Source organism: Taudactylus pleione, unplaced genomic scaffold, assembly GCF_031769625.1.
Source record: "Taudactylus pleione unplaced genomic scaffold, aTauple2 ptg000113l, whole genome shotgun sequence".
Lineage (NCBI taxonomy): Eukaryota > Metazoa > Chordata > Amphibia > Anura > Myobatrachidae > Taudactylus > Taudactylus pleione.
In genome coordinates this window covers 6,274,844-6,288,385 of record NW_028284515.1, presented here as the reverse complement: position 1 = coordinate 6,288,385, position 13,542 = coordinate 6,274,844, and the positions used below count along the sequence as shown (strand labels likewise).

The window sequence follows — 13,542 nt, the reverse complement described above, 5'->3', positions numbered from 1 at the left end:
ATTAGATCTGAAATAGATTAAATTCGACCTTAAGATTTCTTTATTAATATGTTAGATTTTGTAAGTCTTTGGTAATATAAACTCAGCAGATGATAACATATTATTTTTTATATAAAGTTTGTGGTATACTTCTGTAATAAGAACAGATGGTGCAGTAGCCATATCTCCCCAATAGCAACATAATGACATGTATGGTCAGTGCAGGCCATAACTGCCAGTTACATATTTGCTTTTATTTGTCTATTTGTTTAGAGATTAAAGCACATTTTAGAGATTTGTTGCTGAGGTACTTGCAATTTATTATAAAACACTATTATAAAAATTACTGATAAGGAGGTTTACAGATAATATTTACCCTCATGAGTGCAAACAAGGAACTCATTTACTACAGAGCTCGTTTTAATGGGAATAATATCTTACCGAAGTAGTGTCACACAAGCAGATTTTACTCTTTTACCTCTCAACATTTCAAAAAAACAGAAATGGGACACAAAAAAGTCCCTCTTATTCTACAAGCCACACCTAGAACTTTCAATATTATGCTTCGATTACAGTAAAGGCAAGCCACACCCCTTCCTGGGTCTGCAACTCTGTATTCGCGCCATCTCAGTAGCTTGATCAGCTGACTTGTGGGTGATCTGTATAAACATAACCTAACCATCTAGAGCAGGGGTGGGGAACCTTTTTTTCTGCTGAGGGCTATCTTGATATATATAACATTATTCACGGGCCCGGTGCAGGCCACGACCCCTTAGTGTGATGTCACACACGGGCGGGGCCACAATCGCAGGTGATTACAGCAATGCCTGGAGCATCCTCAGGATGCTTCAGGAGCTGTAAGGGCAGCAGTGTGACCGTCTGAAGCATCCTAAAGACGTTCCAGACGGCACTGCTGCATAGATTCAAGCTGCAGGGGCCAGAGGCCATTCTAGGCACCCTGCTGGCCAGATGAGACTAGCAGAAAAAAGCTCAGAGGGCCAGACCAAATGATTCCGGGGGCCTTGTATGGCCCCCGGGCCTGAGGTTTCCCATCCCTGATCTAGAACAAACCTGGCCAACCTGTGGCTATCCAGCTGTTGTGAATCTACAAATCACAGCTTACCCTGCCACAGTTTTTAGCATTCCCTAATAGTAAAACTGTAGCAGGGCATGCTGGAACTTGTAGTTTCACAGCAGCTGGAGAGCCACTGGTTGGCCAGGCCAGATCTAGAGAATGTAAAGTCTGCTTGTTCATCTCACAAGATGGCTCCTTCTACTCTATTTTTATAAGTTTTTACAAAATAGATAGCTGTTGCTACATTTCCAGGGGAACAATTTATTTGGCCTGACATTGTATTCATTTTTTTTGCTTGAACTTGCAAGATATGTAAAATATGGTGTTCAGATGCTATATTAGTTTGCTCTCCTGTTCTGGCAAATTATATTTAAACTTCTTTTAACTGCTATGACCTACGGGGTTAATGAAAGTGTTTCAGCTCTAGTGACTACCTGCCACCATTGAGTTTGATAAGTTAGAGTAAAAGAAGAAAATGGGTGTAAAACGTCATATTAGAATGCTTTATCCTGGTTTTACAGTTGTATATATTATAGATAGCAATTTTACGTTATGCTTTATGTCTGCCAGAAGGTAGCAGAAAATCTAATTACTGTAAGTCATATTTCTTCCAAAAATGTTAAAGGTTGAGCTGAGATTTTGATACTCATTTTAGCAACAAATCTACTGATTATTCACAAGTCAGTGGGTATTCAGGTGTGCTACTTTAAATGAGATGTGTATGCAAGTAAAGAAAAAAAATAATTTAAAAAAAGTGCTGGATGGAAAAATTAGACCACTGTGTATGTGAAAACAAAAGAATGTCTGGCATTCTGCAACAAATAATATAGCTATAATATAAGCAGCCCAAATTCTGACTCCACAGTTGGGCAGTAGAGATGAGTGCTAGACCAACAAACAGTCCCCCCCCCACCCACATACACACTTCCCTTTGCTCCCCCAACAGAGACACTCTCCCTGTGGCCCCACCCATAACCCCCACAGTGAGACGGGGCAGAGATTAGATAAATGGGGAGCACAGATGACAGTGAGAGATATAGGGGAGAAGGAGACGAAATATACACAGGGTGGGCATGAGGCTGAAGAGACACAAGGTGGAACAAGTAGACTGGAGAGACACAGGGGGCATAAGGCTAGTGAGATATGGGGCGAGAGACACAGGAGGGGTGCATGGGGCTGTGGATAGACACAGGGGGTGTCATGAGCCTAGAGAGACACACAGGGAGGCATGAGACTGGAGAAACACTATGAGAGGGTGTGAGGTTGTAGCGACACAGAGGGGCATGAGGCTATAGAGAACTTTAAGGGATGGGGCTGGAGGGACACAGATGGGATGAATCATGGGACTGGAGAATATTCTGGCAGGGGTATGAAGCTGTAGAGACACGGGGGCTTGAGTCAGTTGAGGGATGGGGCTGGAGAGACATGGTGGCCACAATAGCTAGTGACCTGACGAATGGCAGGTGAAATATACTAGTAAATAAGTAACTATGTGTAAGCATGTACAGTACATAATAGGATATTTTGTGCATGATATAGCTATACTGTGAAGATGGTGTGGGTTTCCACAAGCAAACCCAGAAAACTATCAATTTTTAGAGTTTGCTTAATACTAGACTGCTAAATTGGGCCCTTAATAGTGCATGGGCCTGTTACTAAAAATATACGGAAGCTAGTGTTTCCGTGTATATAATGGGCCCATAACGGATAATGAATATGTCCTACAAAAAGGGCTTCTCTTATTTTGTTCAAAGGGGTTTACACTTAAGACCCCAAAAGAGATTAAACAGAAAATGAATCCTGCTCCAAGTACGGGTTCCTTTTCTGGGATAAGCAAACTTCCTATCTCTAATACGTTTGTTCTATTAATAAATGTGTCACTAAGGGCCTGTTTCAGAGATGTTTTCGCAGTTGAGCGACTAATTGTAAACTGCACATGAGTCAAAGTACATTGCCATAGTCGCTCGCAGTGACTTTTTACTCGCAGTGTGATTGACAGTCAGGGAGCGTTTTGTGAGAGGTAACGGGGTGTTGCGGCAAAGAGTGCAGGCATGTAGTGACCGTTTTCAGGGTGGCTCCGGCATCTCAGAACCCGTGGCCATTCTGCGTAGCCATAGGGTTACTCAGAACTGTGATAATCGAATGATCTGCGACCGAAGCTTTGTCTCTGGACGCAGTCGCTTGGATTTGTAAAGACGCAGGTGGGCGTCTCAATACAAATATTGGCGGGTGCAATATTTGCATATTATCGTACAGCAGCGGAGTACACAGATGGCGCAGCGGTGGCATTAGCGAAAATCTCTGAATCAGGCACTAAATCCCATTTTTAATGAACAGACCATTAAAATACCAGGTGAGTGGGAAACATAGATCCGGATAATGAGATTGAATAAACATAATTTTACCATCATTAACAAATCAATCAGCTTCCCCAGTACCCAGATAGAAGGCAAATATGCTGTCAATGCATAGTATAGTACTATTTCACACAAGACCACTGCATTCATAGAACACCGCTGCAGAGGGTGCTGGTGGGAAGACAGTACTGTTGAAGAGAGTTCTGTGGTCCAGAAAGTACTGGAGGTCAGGGTGCTTCAATAGCATGTTTGGTGTATTGGTTGGCATTACTACTTCAAAACACTGAGGTCTTGGGTTCCATTCCCACCACAGCCCTAGCGGCAGTGTCGGACTGGAACAGGAAGGGCCCACCAGGGAATGCAGTGGTAGGGGCCAAAGCTTACGGGGTGTGGCCAGCCACAACAGAGGGACTGAGTCTTCCATTAGAGAGCACATTCAAAGAATAGGGTCCCTTTATAAAAGAAGGGGCAGAGGTGCGCCAAGACCACTCACTCAGATTGACAGGAGGGCTAATCTTGGTGTAGTTTTCCCTAGAAATAAACCAGGCACTCAAGTTCATCCATGATCTTGCTACACCCCTAGAAAAGGGATGGGGCCCACCAGGGATTTCCCCTGTACCCCTGTGGGCCAGTCCAACCCTGCCTAACGGTGTAGAGTTTGTATGTTCTCCCAGTGTCTTTGTTGGTTTTCTCCCACAATCTAAAAACATACTGGTAGGTTAACTGGCTTTCAACATTAGCCCTAGTGTGTATGTACATGTGGTAGGAAATAATTACAAAGAGAGAATTGCTCACACTGCTATTTGTTTTGGCAACTCTATAGACCGTTTTGATGAGAGATCAGGGTAACGGAATGCTGGATAAGAAAATATATCTATTGGCATATCATTTGTTATATTATGTTAATTTGAGTTTTTTTTTTTTTTTGGGGGGGGGAAGGGTTGTATGTTTCAGTCAATCAAATTTATTGTCACTTCCACATTACAAAAAATGTTTCAGCTAAATTACAATGCAATAAAAAACTCACAGCTTAATAAAATGACATAAAATATACAGCTAAATTTAAACTAACAATCACACATGAGAAGAAGCTATTTCTCAACCTGCTAATATTGCAGGGCTGCACTGGGCGACTGTGTGCTGGGCTGCACTGGGAGACAGTGTGCTGGGCTGCACTGGGAGACTGTGTGCTGGGCTGCACTGGGAGACTGTGTGCTGGGCTGCACTGGGAGACTGTGTGCTGGGCTGCACTGGGAGACTGTGTGCTGGGCTGCACTGGGAGACTGTGTGCTGGGCTGCACTGGGAGACTGTGTGCTGGGCTGCACTGGGAGACTGTGTGCTGGGCTGCACTGGGAGACTGTGTGCTGGGCTGCACTGGGAGACTGTGTGCTGGGCTGCACTGGGAGACTGTGTGCTGGGCTGCACTGGGAGACTGTGTGCTGGGCTGCACTGGGAGACTGTGTGCTGGGCTGCACTGGGAGACTGTGTGCTGGGCTGCACTGGGAGACTGTGTGCTGGGCTGCACTGGGAGACTGTGTGCTGGGCTGCACTGGGAGACTGTGTGCTGGGCTGCACTGGGAGACTGTGTGCTGGGCTGCACTGGGAGACTGTGTGCTGGGCTGCACTGGGAGACTGTGTGCTGGGCTGCACTGGGAGACTGTGTGCTGGGCTGCACTGGGAGACTGTGTGCTGGGCTGCACTGGGAGACTGTGTGCTGGGCTGCACTGGGAGACTGTGTGCTGGGCTGCACTGGGAGACTGTGTGCTGGGCTGCACTGGGAGACTGTGTGCTGGGCTGCACTGGGAGACTGCTCGCAGCTGCTAAGAAGCAGCCTCAGCTGTTTCCTATGAGCAATCAAGCCCCCCACTGGTTATGCGCCGGGCTGAGGGGGCTCACTGCGCCCCCCTCGCCAGTGCGCAACGCTGCTGCAAAACTGTTTTTTTTTTACCTAAGGGGGCGTAACCACGCCGCCATCCTCGATTAGGCCATGCCCCCTTTTTTACCGGGGCCCAGCGCAGCTCTTGACGGGCCTGTACTACGGTAATGTACCTTGACACACGTGCATTGCAACTTGGACACATACACGTTTTACAGATAATTGCTGAAATCCATAAACATCAGAATAGCGCACAGCTCTGAATGAGGCCCTTTACACAAAACTTATTTTTTTTAAAGAGCTTACAATTAGCCTATTGCAATAATGTTGCTGAAAGTGTTTTATACTGAGCTTCCTCCATCTATTGCTTCATTTATCTGAATGCCTGTTTCCATTTTCCATTATCCTGTATAGTCCTTCCTAAACCTCACTGTCATATTTCCATTTGTTAAAATCTTCGCTTCAAAGCTGCTTGTCTAATGCTCTCATAGACCTCCCTAATGCAGTGCCTGCTATGATGCCTGGCGTAGATTTCGTACATTCTCCTACATATATCACAATTACTTGTTACTTGTACATTGACCGCATGCTGTAGGCAGCTCACCTGCTTTCATTTAGACCATTACACTATTATCATATTCAACCCTTTTGTTTGTCATTGCTTGAATGAACACGTCGGTTATATATTTTCCTCCGCTGCATCAGTGTATCTTAAAGTATCATCTATCATATGCTTGTAGTCATGGGGCCGTTTGTGACTGGCAATGAAACATGCACACTGGCAGATATTATGCAAGGAAAATGAATTAAACTGGACAAGTTATCATGATCAATAAGTCATGGCTTCAATTGACTGTTGGTTGTAGTAGGGAAGTTGTCTTTTATGGAGGTAATCTTAAACCCCTAAAGCTGAAACCTAGGATGGTTTATATATGAAAGCAATCCAAACTCTAAATATATACAGTATATACACAATGTTCATGGGTTTATTGGATGTGACATTTGAGGTTCCTTTTGTTTATAAGGGGAAATATTTTCCTGCAAACAGCTTACTTCCTGTCAATAGTTCCACTAAAGGACATTGCAGGCATTCATTTTATAGCTGACTTGCTGATGTACCCAGTTTCACCTGGGTAGACCTTAGATATTTACTTTTTCCATTTCCATCTCACCACTACAGTAACACAGTCATTCTTTACCTCATTAGTAATGCATCCCCTCCCTCGCTGCTATAGTAAGATATTACCCTCCCTAACCTGTGTACTAGCACATTCCACTCCCTCACCTCGCTCACTTCCGTAGTAACACATTCCCCTCCCTCACCTCTGTAGTAATACATTACCCCCACTCACCCCTGTAGTAACACATTCCCCTAGCTCACCCATTTTGTAACACATTCACTTCCCTCACCCCGTAGTAACACATTTGACAATCCCCTCCCTCACCTGTGTAGTAAGACATTCCCTTCCCTCACCTCTATAGTAACTCATTCCCCTCCCTCATCTGTGTAGTAACACAATCCCCTCCCTCACATATATATATATATATATACACATTCCCCACTTACTGCTGTTGTAACACAGTTTTTTCTCTCACCTCTGTAGTAACACATTCCCTTCCCTCACTATTTAAATAGGGGAGCCACACCAACTGCCAGTGATGTTTGGCAGCACTTGTGATGACATTTGGCATTTTGAATATTGAACTGTGCTGCAGCCACGATGAGACAGTCAGTCAGGACATTGCACAAGGGGAGGAAACATTTTAGCCCTTTTCACCCACTTAGAAGTTGAATTTCAAAAAATCCTTTCTTAGTGGGCACCTACGTCATGGAAGGGATATTCTCCTTGTTTTCCTGTTTCTAGGTCCAGGGGTTTGGGCTGGTCATTAATGAGTCAGTCAGGACATTTGATTTTATGTACTATATATAGATTTAGTGGTCCTAGTTGACCTACCATTCTCTCATAAAACATACTGTGTAAGGATCTGTCTGGTATCTGCTAAAAAAAAATAGCAAATAACTCACTCAGGGGTTGGTCGAACTTCTGAACAACTGTGGCATCACGCAAAGAGGGAGGCGCCATGATGACATGATTGCTCCATTTCACTAGGAAGTCACTGGGATGCAGGAGGGTGACCTGTTTTTCTGAGAGTCTGGAGGACTCCCCAAAATGTATGAGTCTCCCCGCTTACCTATATACTAATTATAGTACTTGAATCTGTCCCTAAGGAGAGGTATTTGGTTGGCACAACAATTTGTAACAAATTTGTTGCAACACTGGGATAATAGAAATTTCATACTACAAACCATGAGGATGTATGACCCTTTCAATATAATACTTTATAGCAATATCCCAAAGCTCCTTATAGTCTTCTATTTATTTTTGTTGGTATGGTCTAATAGTTATGCCCACATCCTGTAATATGCATACAATGCCACTAATATTAGAGAAGAGATTTCTGAAAAATTATTGTTTATGGTAAAATGCCCCGTTAAATTATAATGCCTTATAGGGATGTAACACTGTACTATAAATAACTTTCTATCAACTAGTTTTTCTGCCAGTTACACGTCACACAAAATGACTGTACAGATGTGTCCTCATGCGTCTAGCCTTCTTGCGCATTAAACAGCCGTTCCAATCGTGCCATGGCGTGGCGTGAGTTGGTGGCGCTGAGCGTCTTTTCGTGTGACTTATCTTCCAATGTGTCATATACGCACAGTGATATGAATAGGACGTAACAGCAGATTCTGCTGATTAAAATGATATGCGGCATGCCTCTATTCTGTGTGCAACTGCGGCGGTATCTGCATGCGAAGCGCTACGTTTCAGTGTCTTAGCATCTGGCATGCAGATACAGCCGCAGTCGCACACAGAACATAGGCATGCCGCATATCATTGTAATCAGCAGGGGCTGCTTGTGCTATCTATTCACATCACTGTGCGAATAAAACACATAAAGACGCACGGCGCTACCGAGTCACATGTATGTGGACACACCTGTACTAGCAACCCTGCTTTGTAGCCTGAAAACAATAATGTCAGAGGAAACTGAATACACCAAAGTCTTCTTTATTCTTTTATATTTAGTGGCTTTTAAACATAAATATGTAAAGAAATAAATACATACAGTACATACATAAAGTAACTACGCACCAGTAAATACTGTCCTTTGCAGCCTATGTAAGCCCACTCGTATAGATGCTGTATAGGATGGCTGACAGGAGCACGGAATGAGGTTGCATGAGATACTCTATTCAATTAGTTGGCTAACTGATCAATACTATTGTCCATTACTACAATAATTGACTGTCAAAGCCTCTGGGTACATTGGAGAAGACACCGCTCATTGAAGTTGCAGAGATCACTTAGTACATTTAATTGTGTGTCATTGACCCCAAGAAGAAGGCTGTTATCAGAATTTTTTTCAATAAGGCCGTATGTTTATCAACTTATTGGACTCTTTTCAGCTAAATAAATGAATTGCGCTTTTTTAGGAGTGCACATAAGTTGGACAAAACATAAGAGAGAGTGTAAAGCACAATTTTTAAAAATAGAGATAAATAGAATTAATTGCTATTAATTTACAGTAGGTTATTATCCCATATGTAACCAGTGGTTATTGCTGTCATCATCATTTATGAGGAACAAATATACATTGTATTGGTGGTTACCAGTGATAAAGAAAACTGTCTCTGAGACGGGGCCGGATTAAGGGGAGGGCGACAGGGGCGGTCGTCCCGGGTCCCCCACACACAGAGGGGCCCCCACACACAGTGGGACCCCCACCACTAGAGCATGCTAGTACCTAGAACGGACCAATCAGCCTTAATGTTGCCGAAATGGGGTCGGAGCCAACACAACAAGCCCGCCCCCATATGACACGCGATTCGCGGCATTACGGCACAAGGGGGCGTGGCCTAATGAAGTGATAAGCAGCTGCATAGAATGTAAGTGTGTGTATATACTGTTTTATTATTTATATATGTGTATGTATGTGTTTGTGTATGTGTTATCGTATATATAGTATGTGTTAGTGTGTGTATACAGTGTGTGTTATTGTGTATGTATGTGTTAATGTGTATATATGTGCTAGTGTGTGTACTGTATATTGTGTATGTATATATGTTAGTGTGTGTGTTTGTGTGTATATACTGTATATGTGTGTTAGTGTGTATGTTATATAAATTATATATGTTTGCTACTTATATATTATATGTGTGTGTGCGTGTTTAACGTGTGGCGGGGGTAGGCTCCATGTGGCTTGGTGGGGGCCCCCATAACTTAGTTTCCCCAAGGCCCCCATAAGCCTTAATCCGGCCCTGCTCTGAGAGTACCTTGTACATCGGTTTCTAGGTTTTGGTGCATGTTACACATGACTCTGTGTGCTTGGAGAGGAGGAGCAGCAGAGTGACTGAGCGGGCAGCCATAGGCCGAGCACAATAAGAGCAGTGACATTGAACAGCGCTAGCTAGCCGCTACTGATTGCAGATTGACTGACCCCTCTAGCTTACAGTACTTAGGCCCTGATTCAGACCCACTCGCGAGCGGCTGTCCGCTCGCAAGTGGGTCGTTGGTCTGCACTGCGCATGCGCACGACGGAGGGAGCTCCGTCGTGTGCATGTGCGAGACGCGACGAGCGAAGGACTTTCCTTCACTCGTAGTGTCTGATCAAAGGGGGCGTGCTGTCGATGTTGATTGACAGCACGCCCCCTTTGGTGGGCGTGCCGGGGGCGTGCCTGCCAGACGGAGGCGTTCCCAAGGGAACGCCTACCGTCAGAAGCCGGCCCCACTGACATCACTAGTGATGTCAGTGGGAGTGATTTTGGCTCTGATAGAGCCAAAATCACTCCTGGCCTTGCGGTTGAGAAACTCAACCGCAGGCTTCTGCTCGCAGTAGCGATGGTCGCGATGGTCAAGACCATCGCGACCATCATCATGCACGCTCGTATATGCTGTGGGTTGTGACCCACAGCTATACGAGCGTCCAGGAGGACGCTCCATATTTATGGAGGTGGGCCCTGATTCAGAGCGAGCGCTCTGGTCAGAGCGTCCGGCTCTGAATCAGGGCCTTAATTAGTAAGTGTGGCTGCAATAGGATATGTAGATACACCAGTCTGTTCACATTATTTAATTTGTGCACATCATTTATGTATGGTTGTATTTAATAAGGTAAATATATTTTTTATTAGATATATATTAATAACTGTTAAATGAGTATTCTCTATTCTCATCATTGTATTGTGTACAAGATTCGACTTGCTCACTTACTATTAATACAGTCATGCCACAGCTCTGCGCTGTTGTGGGGTGTAAGCAGTCTCTTTTCTGTTTTTCCAACAGTGCTCAACACTACACAGTACCGGCACCTTTTTGTGCGGCAAAATTATTAATTCTTTTAACTAGTACAAAAAAAAAAAAAAAACAGGAATAAATCCTATAAAACAATTTCAGAATGAATAAAACAGGCATATGAAGGATTGTCAAGTATGGAAGCTACTGTACTATAAATCTTCTATAGCTTGTAAGGTGAGTGCCGATAGCTCCTTTCTGAGTACCGGTACTCTTTTTCAAAGACCTAGAAAACTGGATGTAATTTTACATTTGTTACCTCTGACGTATATCTGGCACATATACTACTGCACGCCTGGCAAACATGTGGCTCTGCAGAGGTTGTGGAACTACAAGTCCCAGCGTGGTATACCAGCTGATCAATGGGAGGGTATGCTGGGAATTGTAGTTTCACAACAGTTCTACAGCCACGGGTTGGCCAGGCCTATACTAGTGATTTACAGCTGGATGAACGCTAAGATGCCTCCGACTGAACATACTGTATGCACGCAGTTGTGCTTCGTTTTGTTTTTTTGTCCCCATCTTTTCTTGCTTATGTTTACAATGCATCCAACTCTACCTGAGTCGCATATATCTCTGTTACTTCCCTTGCTACAATATAGCAATTGAACTAGGTTATGCCATGCTGCAGTGTATCAGTCCAAAACACTTGTATTGAGCTATTTTCATGTAAAGTAATAAATTAATTTATCTACAGACCAAGGATGCCTATAGCTTAGACATACCCAGTCTACCTCCCGTTGTTTTTGTGTGATTGCTTAATGCCCATTGACTGTGAAATGCCAATGCTGGATAGCCAAATAATGTCACACTAACATGCTTTTTGCTTCTTATCTTCTAGAGTCCTGACCCATCTGTGAGGAGGATTACTTGGATTTATAGTTCCCCAATAAAACTTATGTATGGCTTGGCTAAAGTTACAGCCTCTTGCATCGACTTTTCTCCACTTTGGATTTGTTACCTTCATCTTGTTTATTCAAAGTCTTAATGTTCACGCTGTTGCCACAGGGCATCCACCAAGTGCTGGACCAAACATCAACTGCTCAGGCTCTTTTGAATGTAAGGAAGGTGTTATATTGCCAATATGGTACCCAGAGAACCCATCCCTGGGGGATAAAATTGCCAGAGTCATTGTCTATTTTGTGGCAATGATCTACATGTTTCTTGGCGTGTCCATCATTGCAGATCGTTTTATGGCATCAATAGAGGTCATAACATCACAAGAACGGGAAATTATCATTAAAAAATCTAATGGAGAGACCTCTACAACGACCATTCGAGTCTGGAATGAAACTGTCTCCAATTTAACCCTCATGGCACTAGGCTCTTCTGCCCCAGAAATTCTTCTGTCCCTGATTGAGGTGTGTGGGCATGGGTTTGTTGCTGGAGATCTCGGCCCATCTACCATTGTTGGGAGTGCAGCGTTTAACATGTTCATCATTATTGCTATCTGCGTCTATGTCATACCCGATGGGGAAGTGAGAAAGGTCAAGCATCTTCGAGTATTTTTTGTGACGGCAGCATGGAGCATTTTTGCATACATCTGGTTGTATATGATACTCGCTGTCTTTTCTCCTGGAGTGGTTCAAGTATGGGAAGGTTTGCTGACGTTATTTTTCTTTCCTGTATGCGTTGTCCTTGCCTGGGTGGCAGACAGACGTCTTCTCTTCTACAAGTACATGCACAAAAAGTATAGGACAGACAAACATAGAGCAATTATGATTGAGACAGAAGCTGAGCATCCTAAAGGGATTGAAATGGATGGCAAGGTTATGAATTCTCATTTTCTAGATGGACATCTGTTAAACATGGATGGTAAAGAGGTAGATGAATCACGCAGAGATATGATTAGGATCCTTAAAGATTTAAAGCAGAAACACCCTGAGAAGGACTTAGATCAGTTAGTAGAAATGGCAAACTACTATGCTTTGTCACATCAACAGAAGAGCAGAGCTTTCTACCGAATACAAGCCACTAGAATGATGACTGGAGCAGGTAATATTCTGAAGAAACATGCTGCTGAGCAGTCCAAAAGAAGTTCCAGCTTGCAAGACATATGCTTAGATGAATCGGAAGAGTTTGTGTCTAAAATATATTTTGACCCATGTTCCTATCAGTGTCTTGAAAATTGTGGTGCTGTCTTATTGACCGTTGTGAGAAAAGATGGTGACATCTCCAAGACCTTGTTTGTGGACTACAAAACTGAAGATGGTTCTGCAAATGCAGGCGCTGACTATGAGTTCACAGAGGGAACCTTAATTTTCAAGTCTGGAGAAACCCAAAAGGAGTTCTCAGTTGGGATTATTGATGATGACATCTTTGAAGAAGATGAACATTTCTTTGTGAGGCTCAGCAACATACGAGTAGCTGATACACAAGAACCAATGGAACCCAATAGTTTTAGCTACCCAAAAGCGGTTTTGGTCTCTCCATATGTGGCATCAGTTACTATCTTGGATGATGACCATGCTGGGATTTTTACATTTGAATGTGACATCATACGAGTTAGTGAGAGCATTGGTGTGATGGAGGTTAAAGTTCTTAGGACATCTGGTGCCCGGGGCACTGTCATAGTCCCATTTAGGACAGTTGAAGGAACAGCAAAAGGTGGGGGAGAAGATTTTGAAGATACATATGGTGAACTGGAATTTAAAAATGACGAAACTGTGTAAGTCAAATTTCTTTATTCTTACGATTTGATCTTGCTGTTTGCTTAACCTTTGAAGTCGTAATGGACAATATTCATTTTTCAAAGACCTGTATTACTAATTTTTACTTAGTACAGATAAAAACTTGCTATTTATAAAAGGACATGTATTTTTATACCTGAGCTTATAGGGTGTCCACAGTGCATTACATTATTTAATAAATTAGAGCAATATACAGGTAGACTGGATGGT

The 13,542-nt window shown here is 43.4% G+C and overlaps 1 protein-coding gene across 6 annotated transcripts in view; it reads left to right on the top strand.

Moving 5' to 3' along the window:
* Positions 1 to 13,542, top strand: part of SLC8A3 (solute carrier family 8 member A3) — a 410,207-nt gene that overhangs the window by 118,781 nt on the left and 277,884 nt on the right. For 5 of the 6 annotated variants that reach the window (XM_088471215.1, XM_088471212.1, XM_088471216.1 and 2 more), the window contains one exon: positions 11,484 to 13,310. The exons of the other annotated variant lie outside the window; for it this stretch is intronic. In XM_088471215.1, the coding sequence (XP_088327341.1) occupies positions 11,545 to 13,310 (1,766 nt within the window). In that variant the 5' untranslated portion in view covers positions 11,484 to 11,544. The remainder of the gene's footprint in view (positions 1 to 11,483; positions 13,311 to 13,542) is intronic. 6 annotated transcript variants of the gene reach the window in all.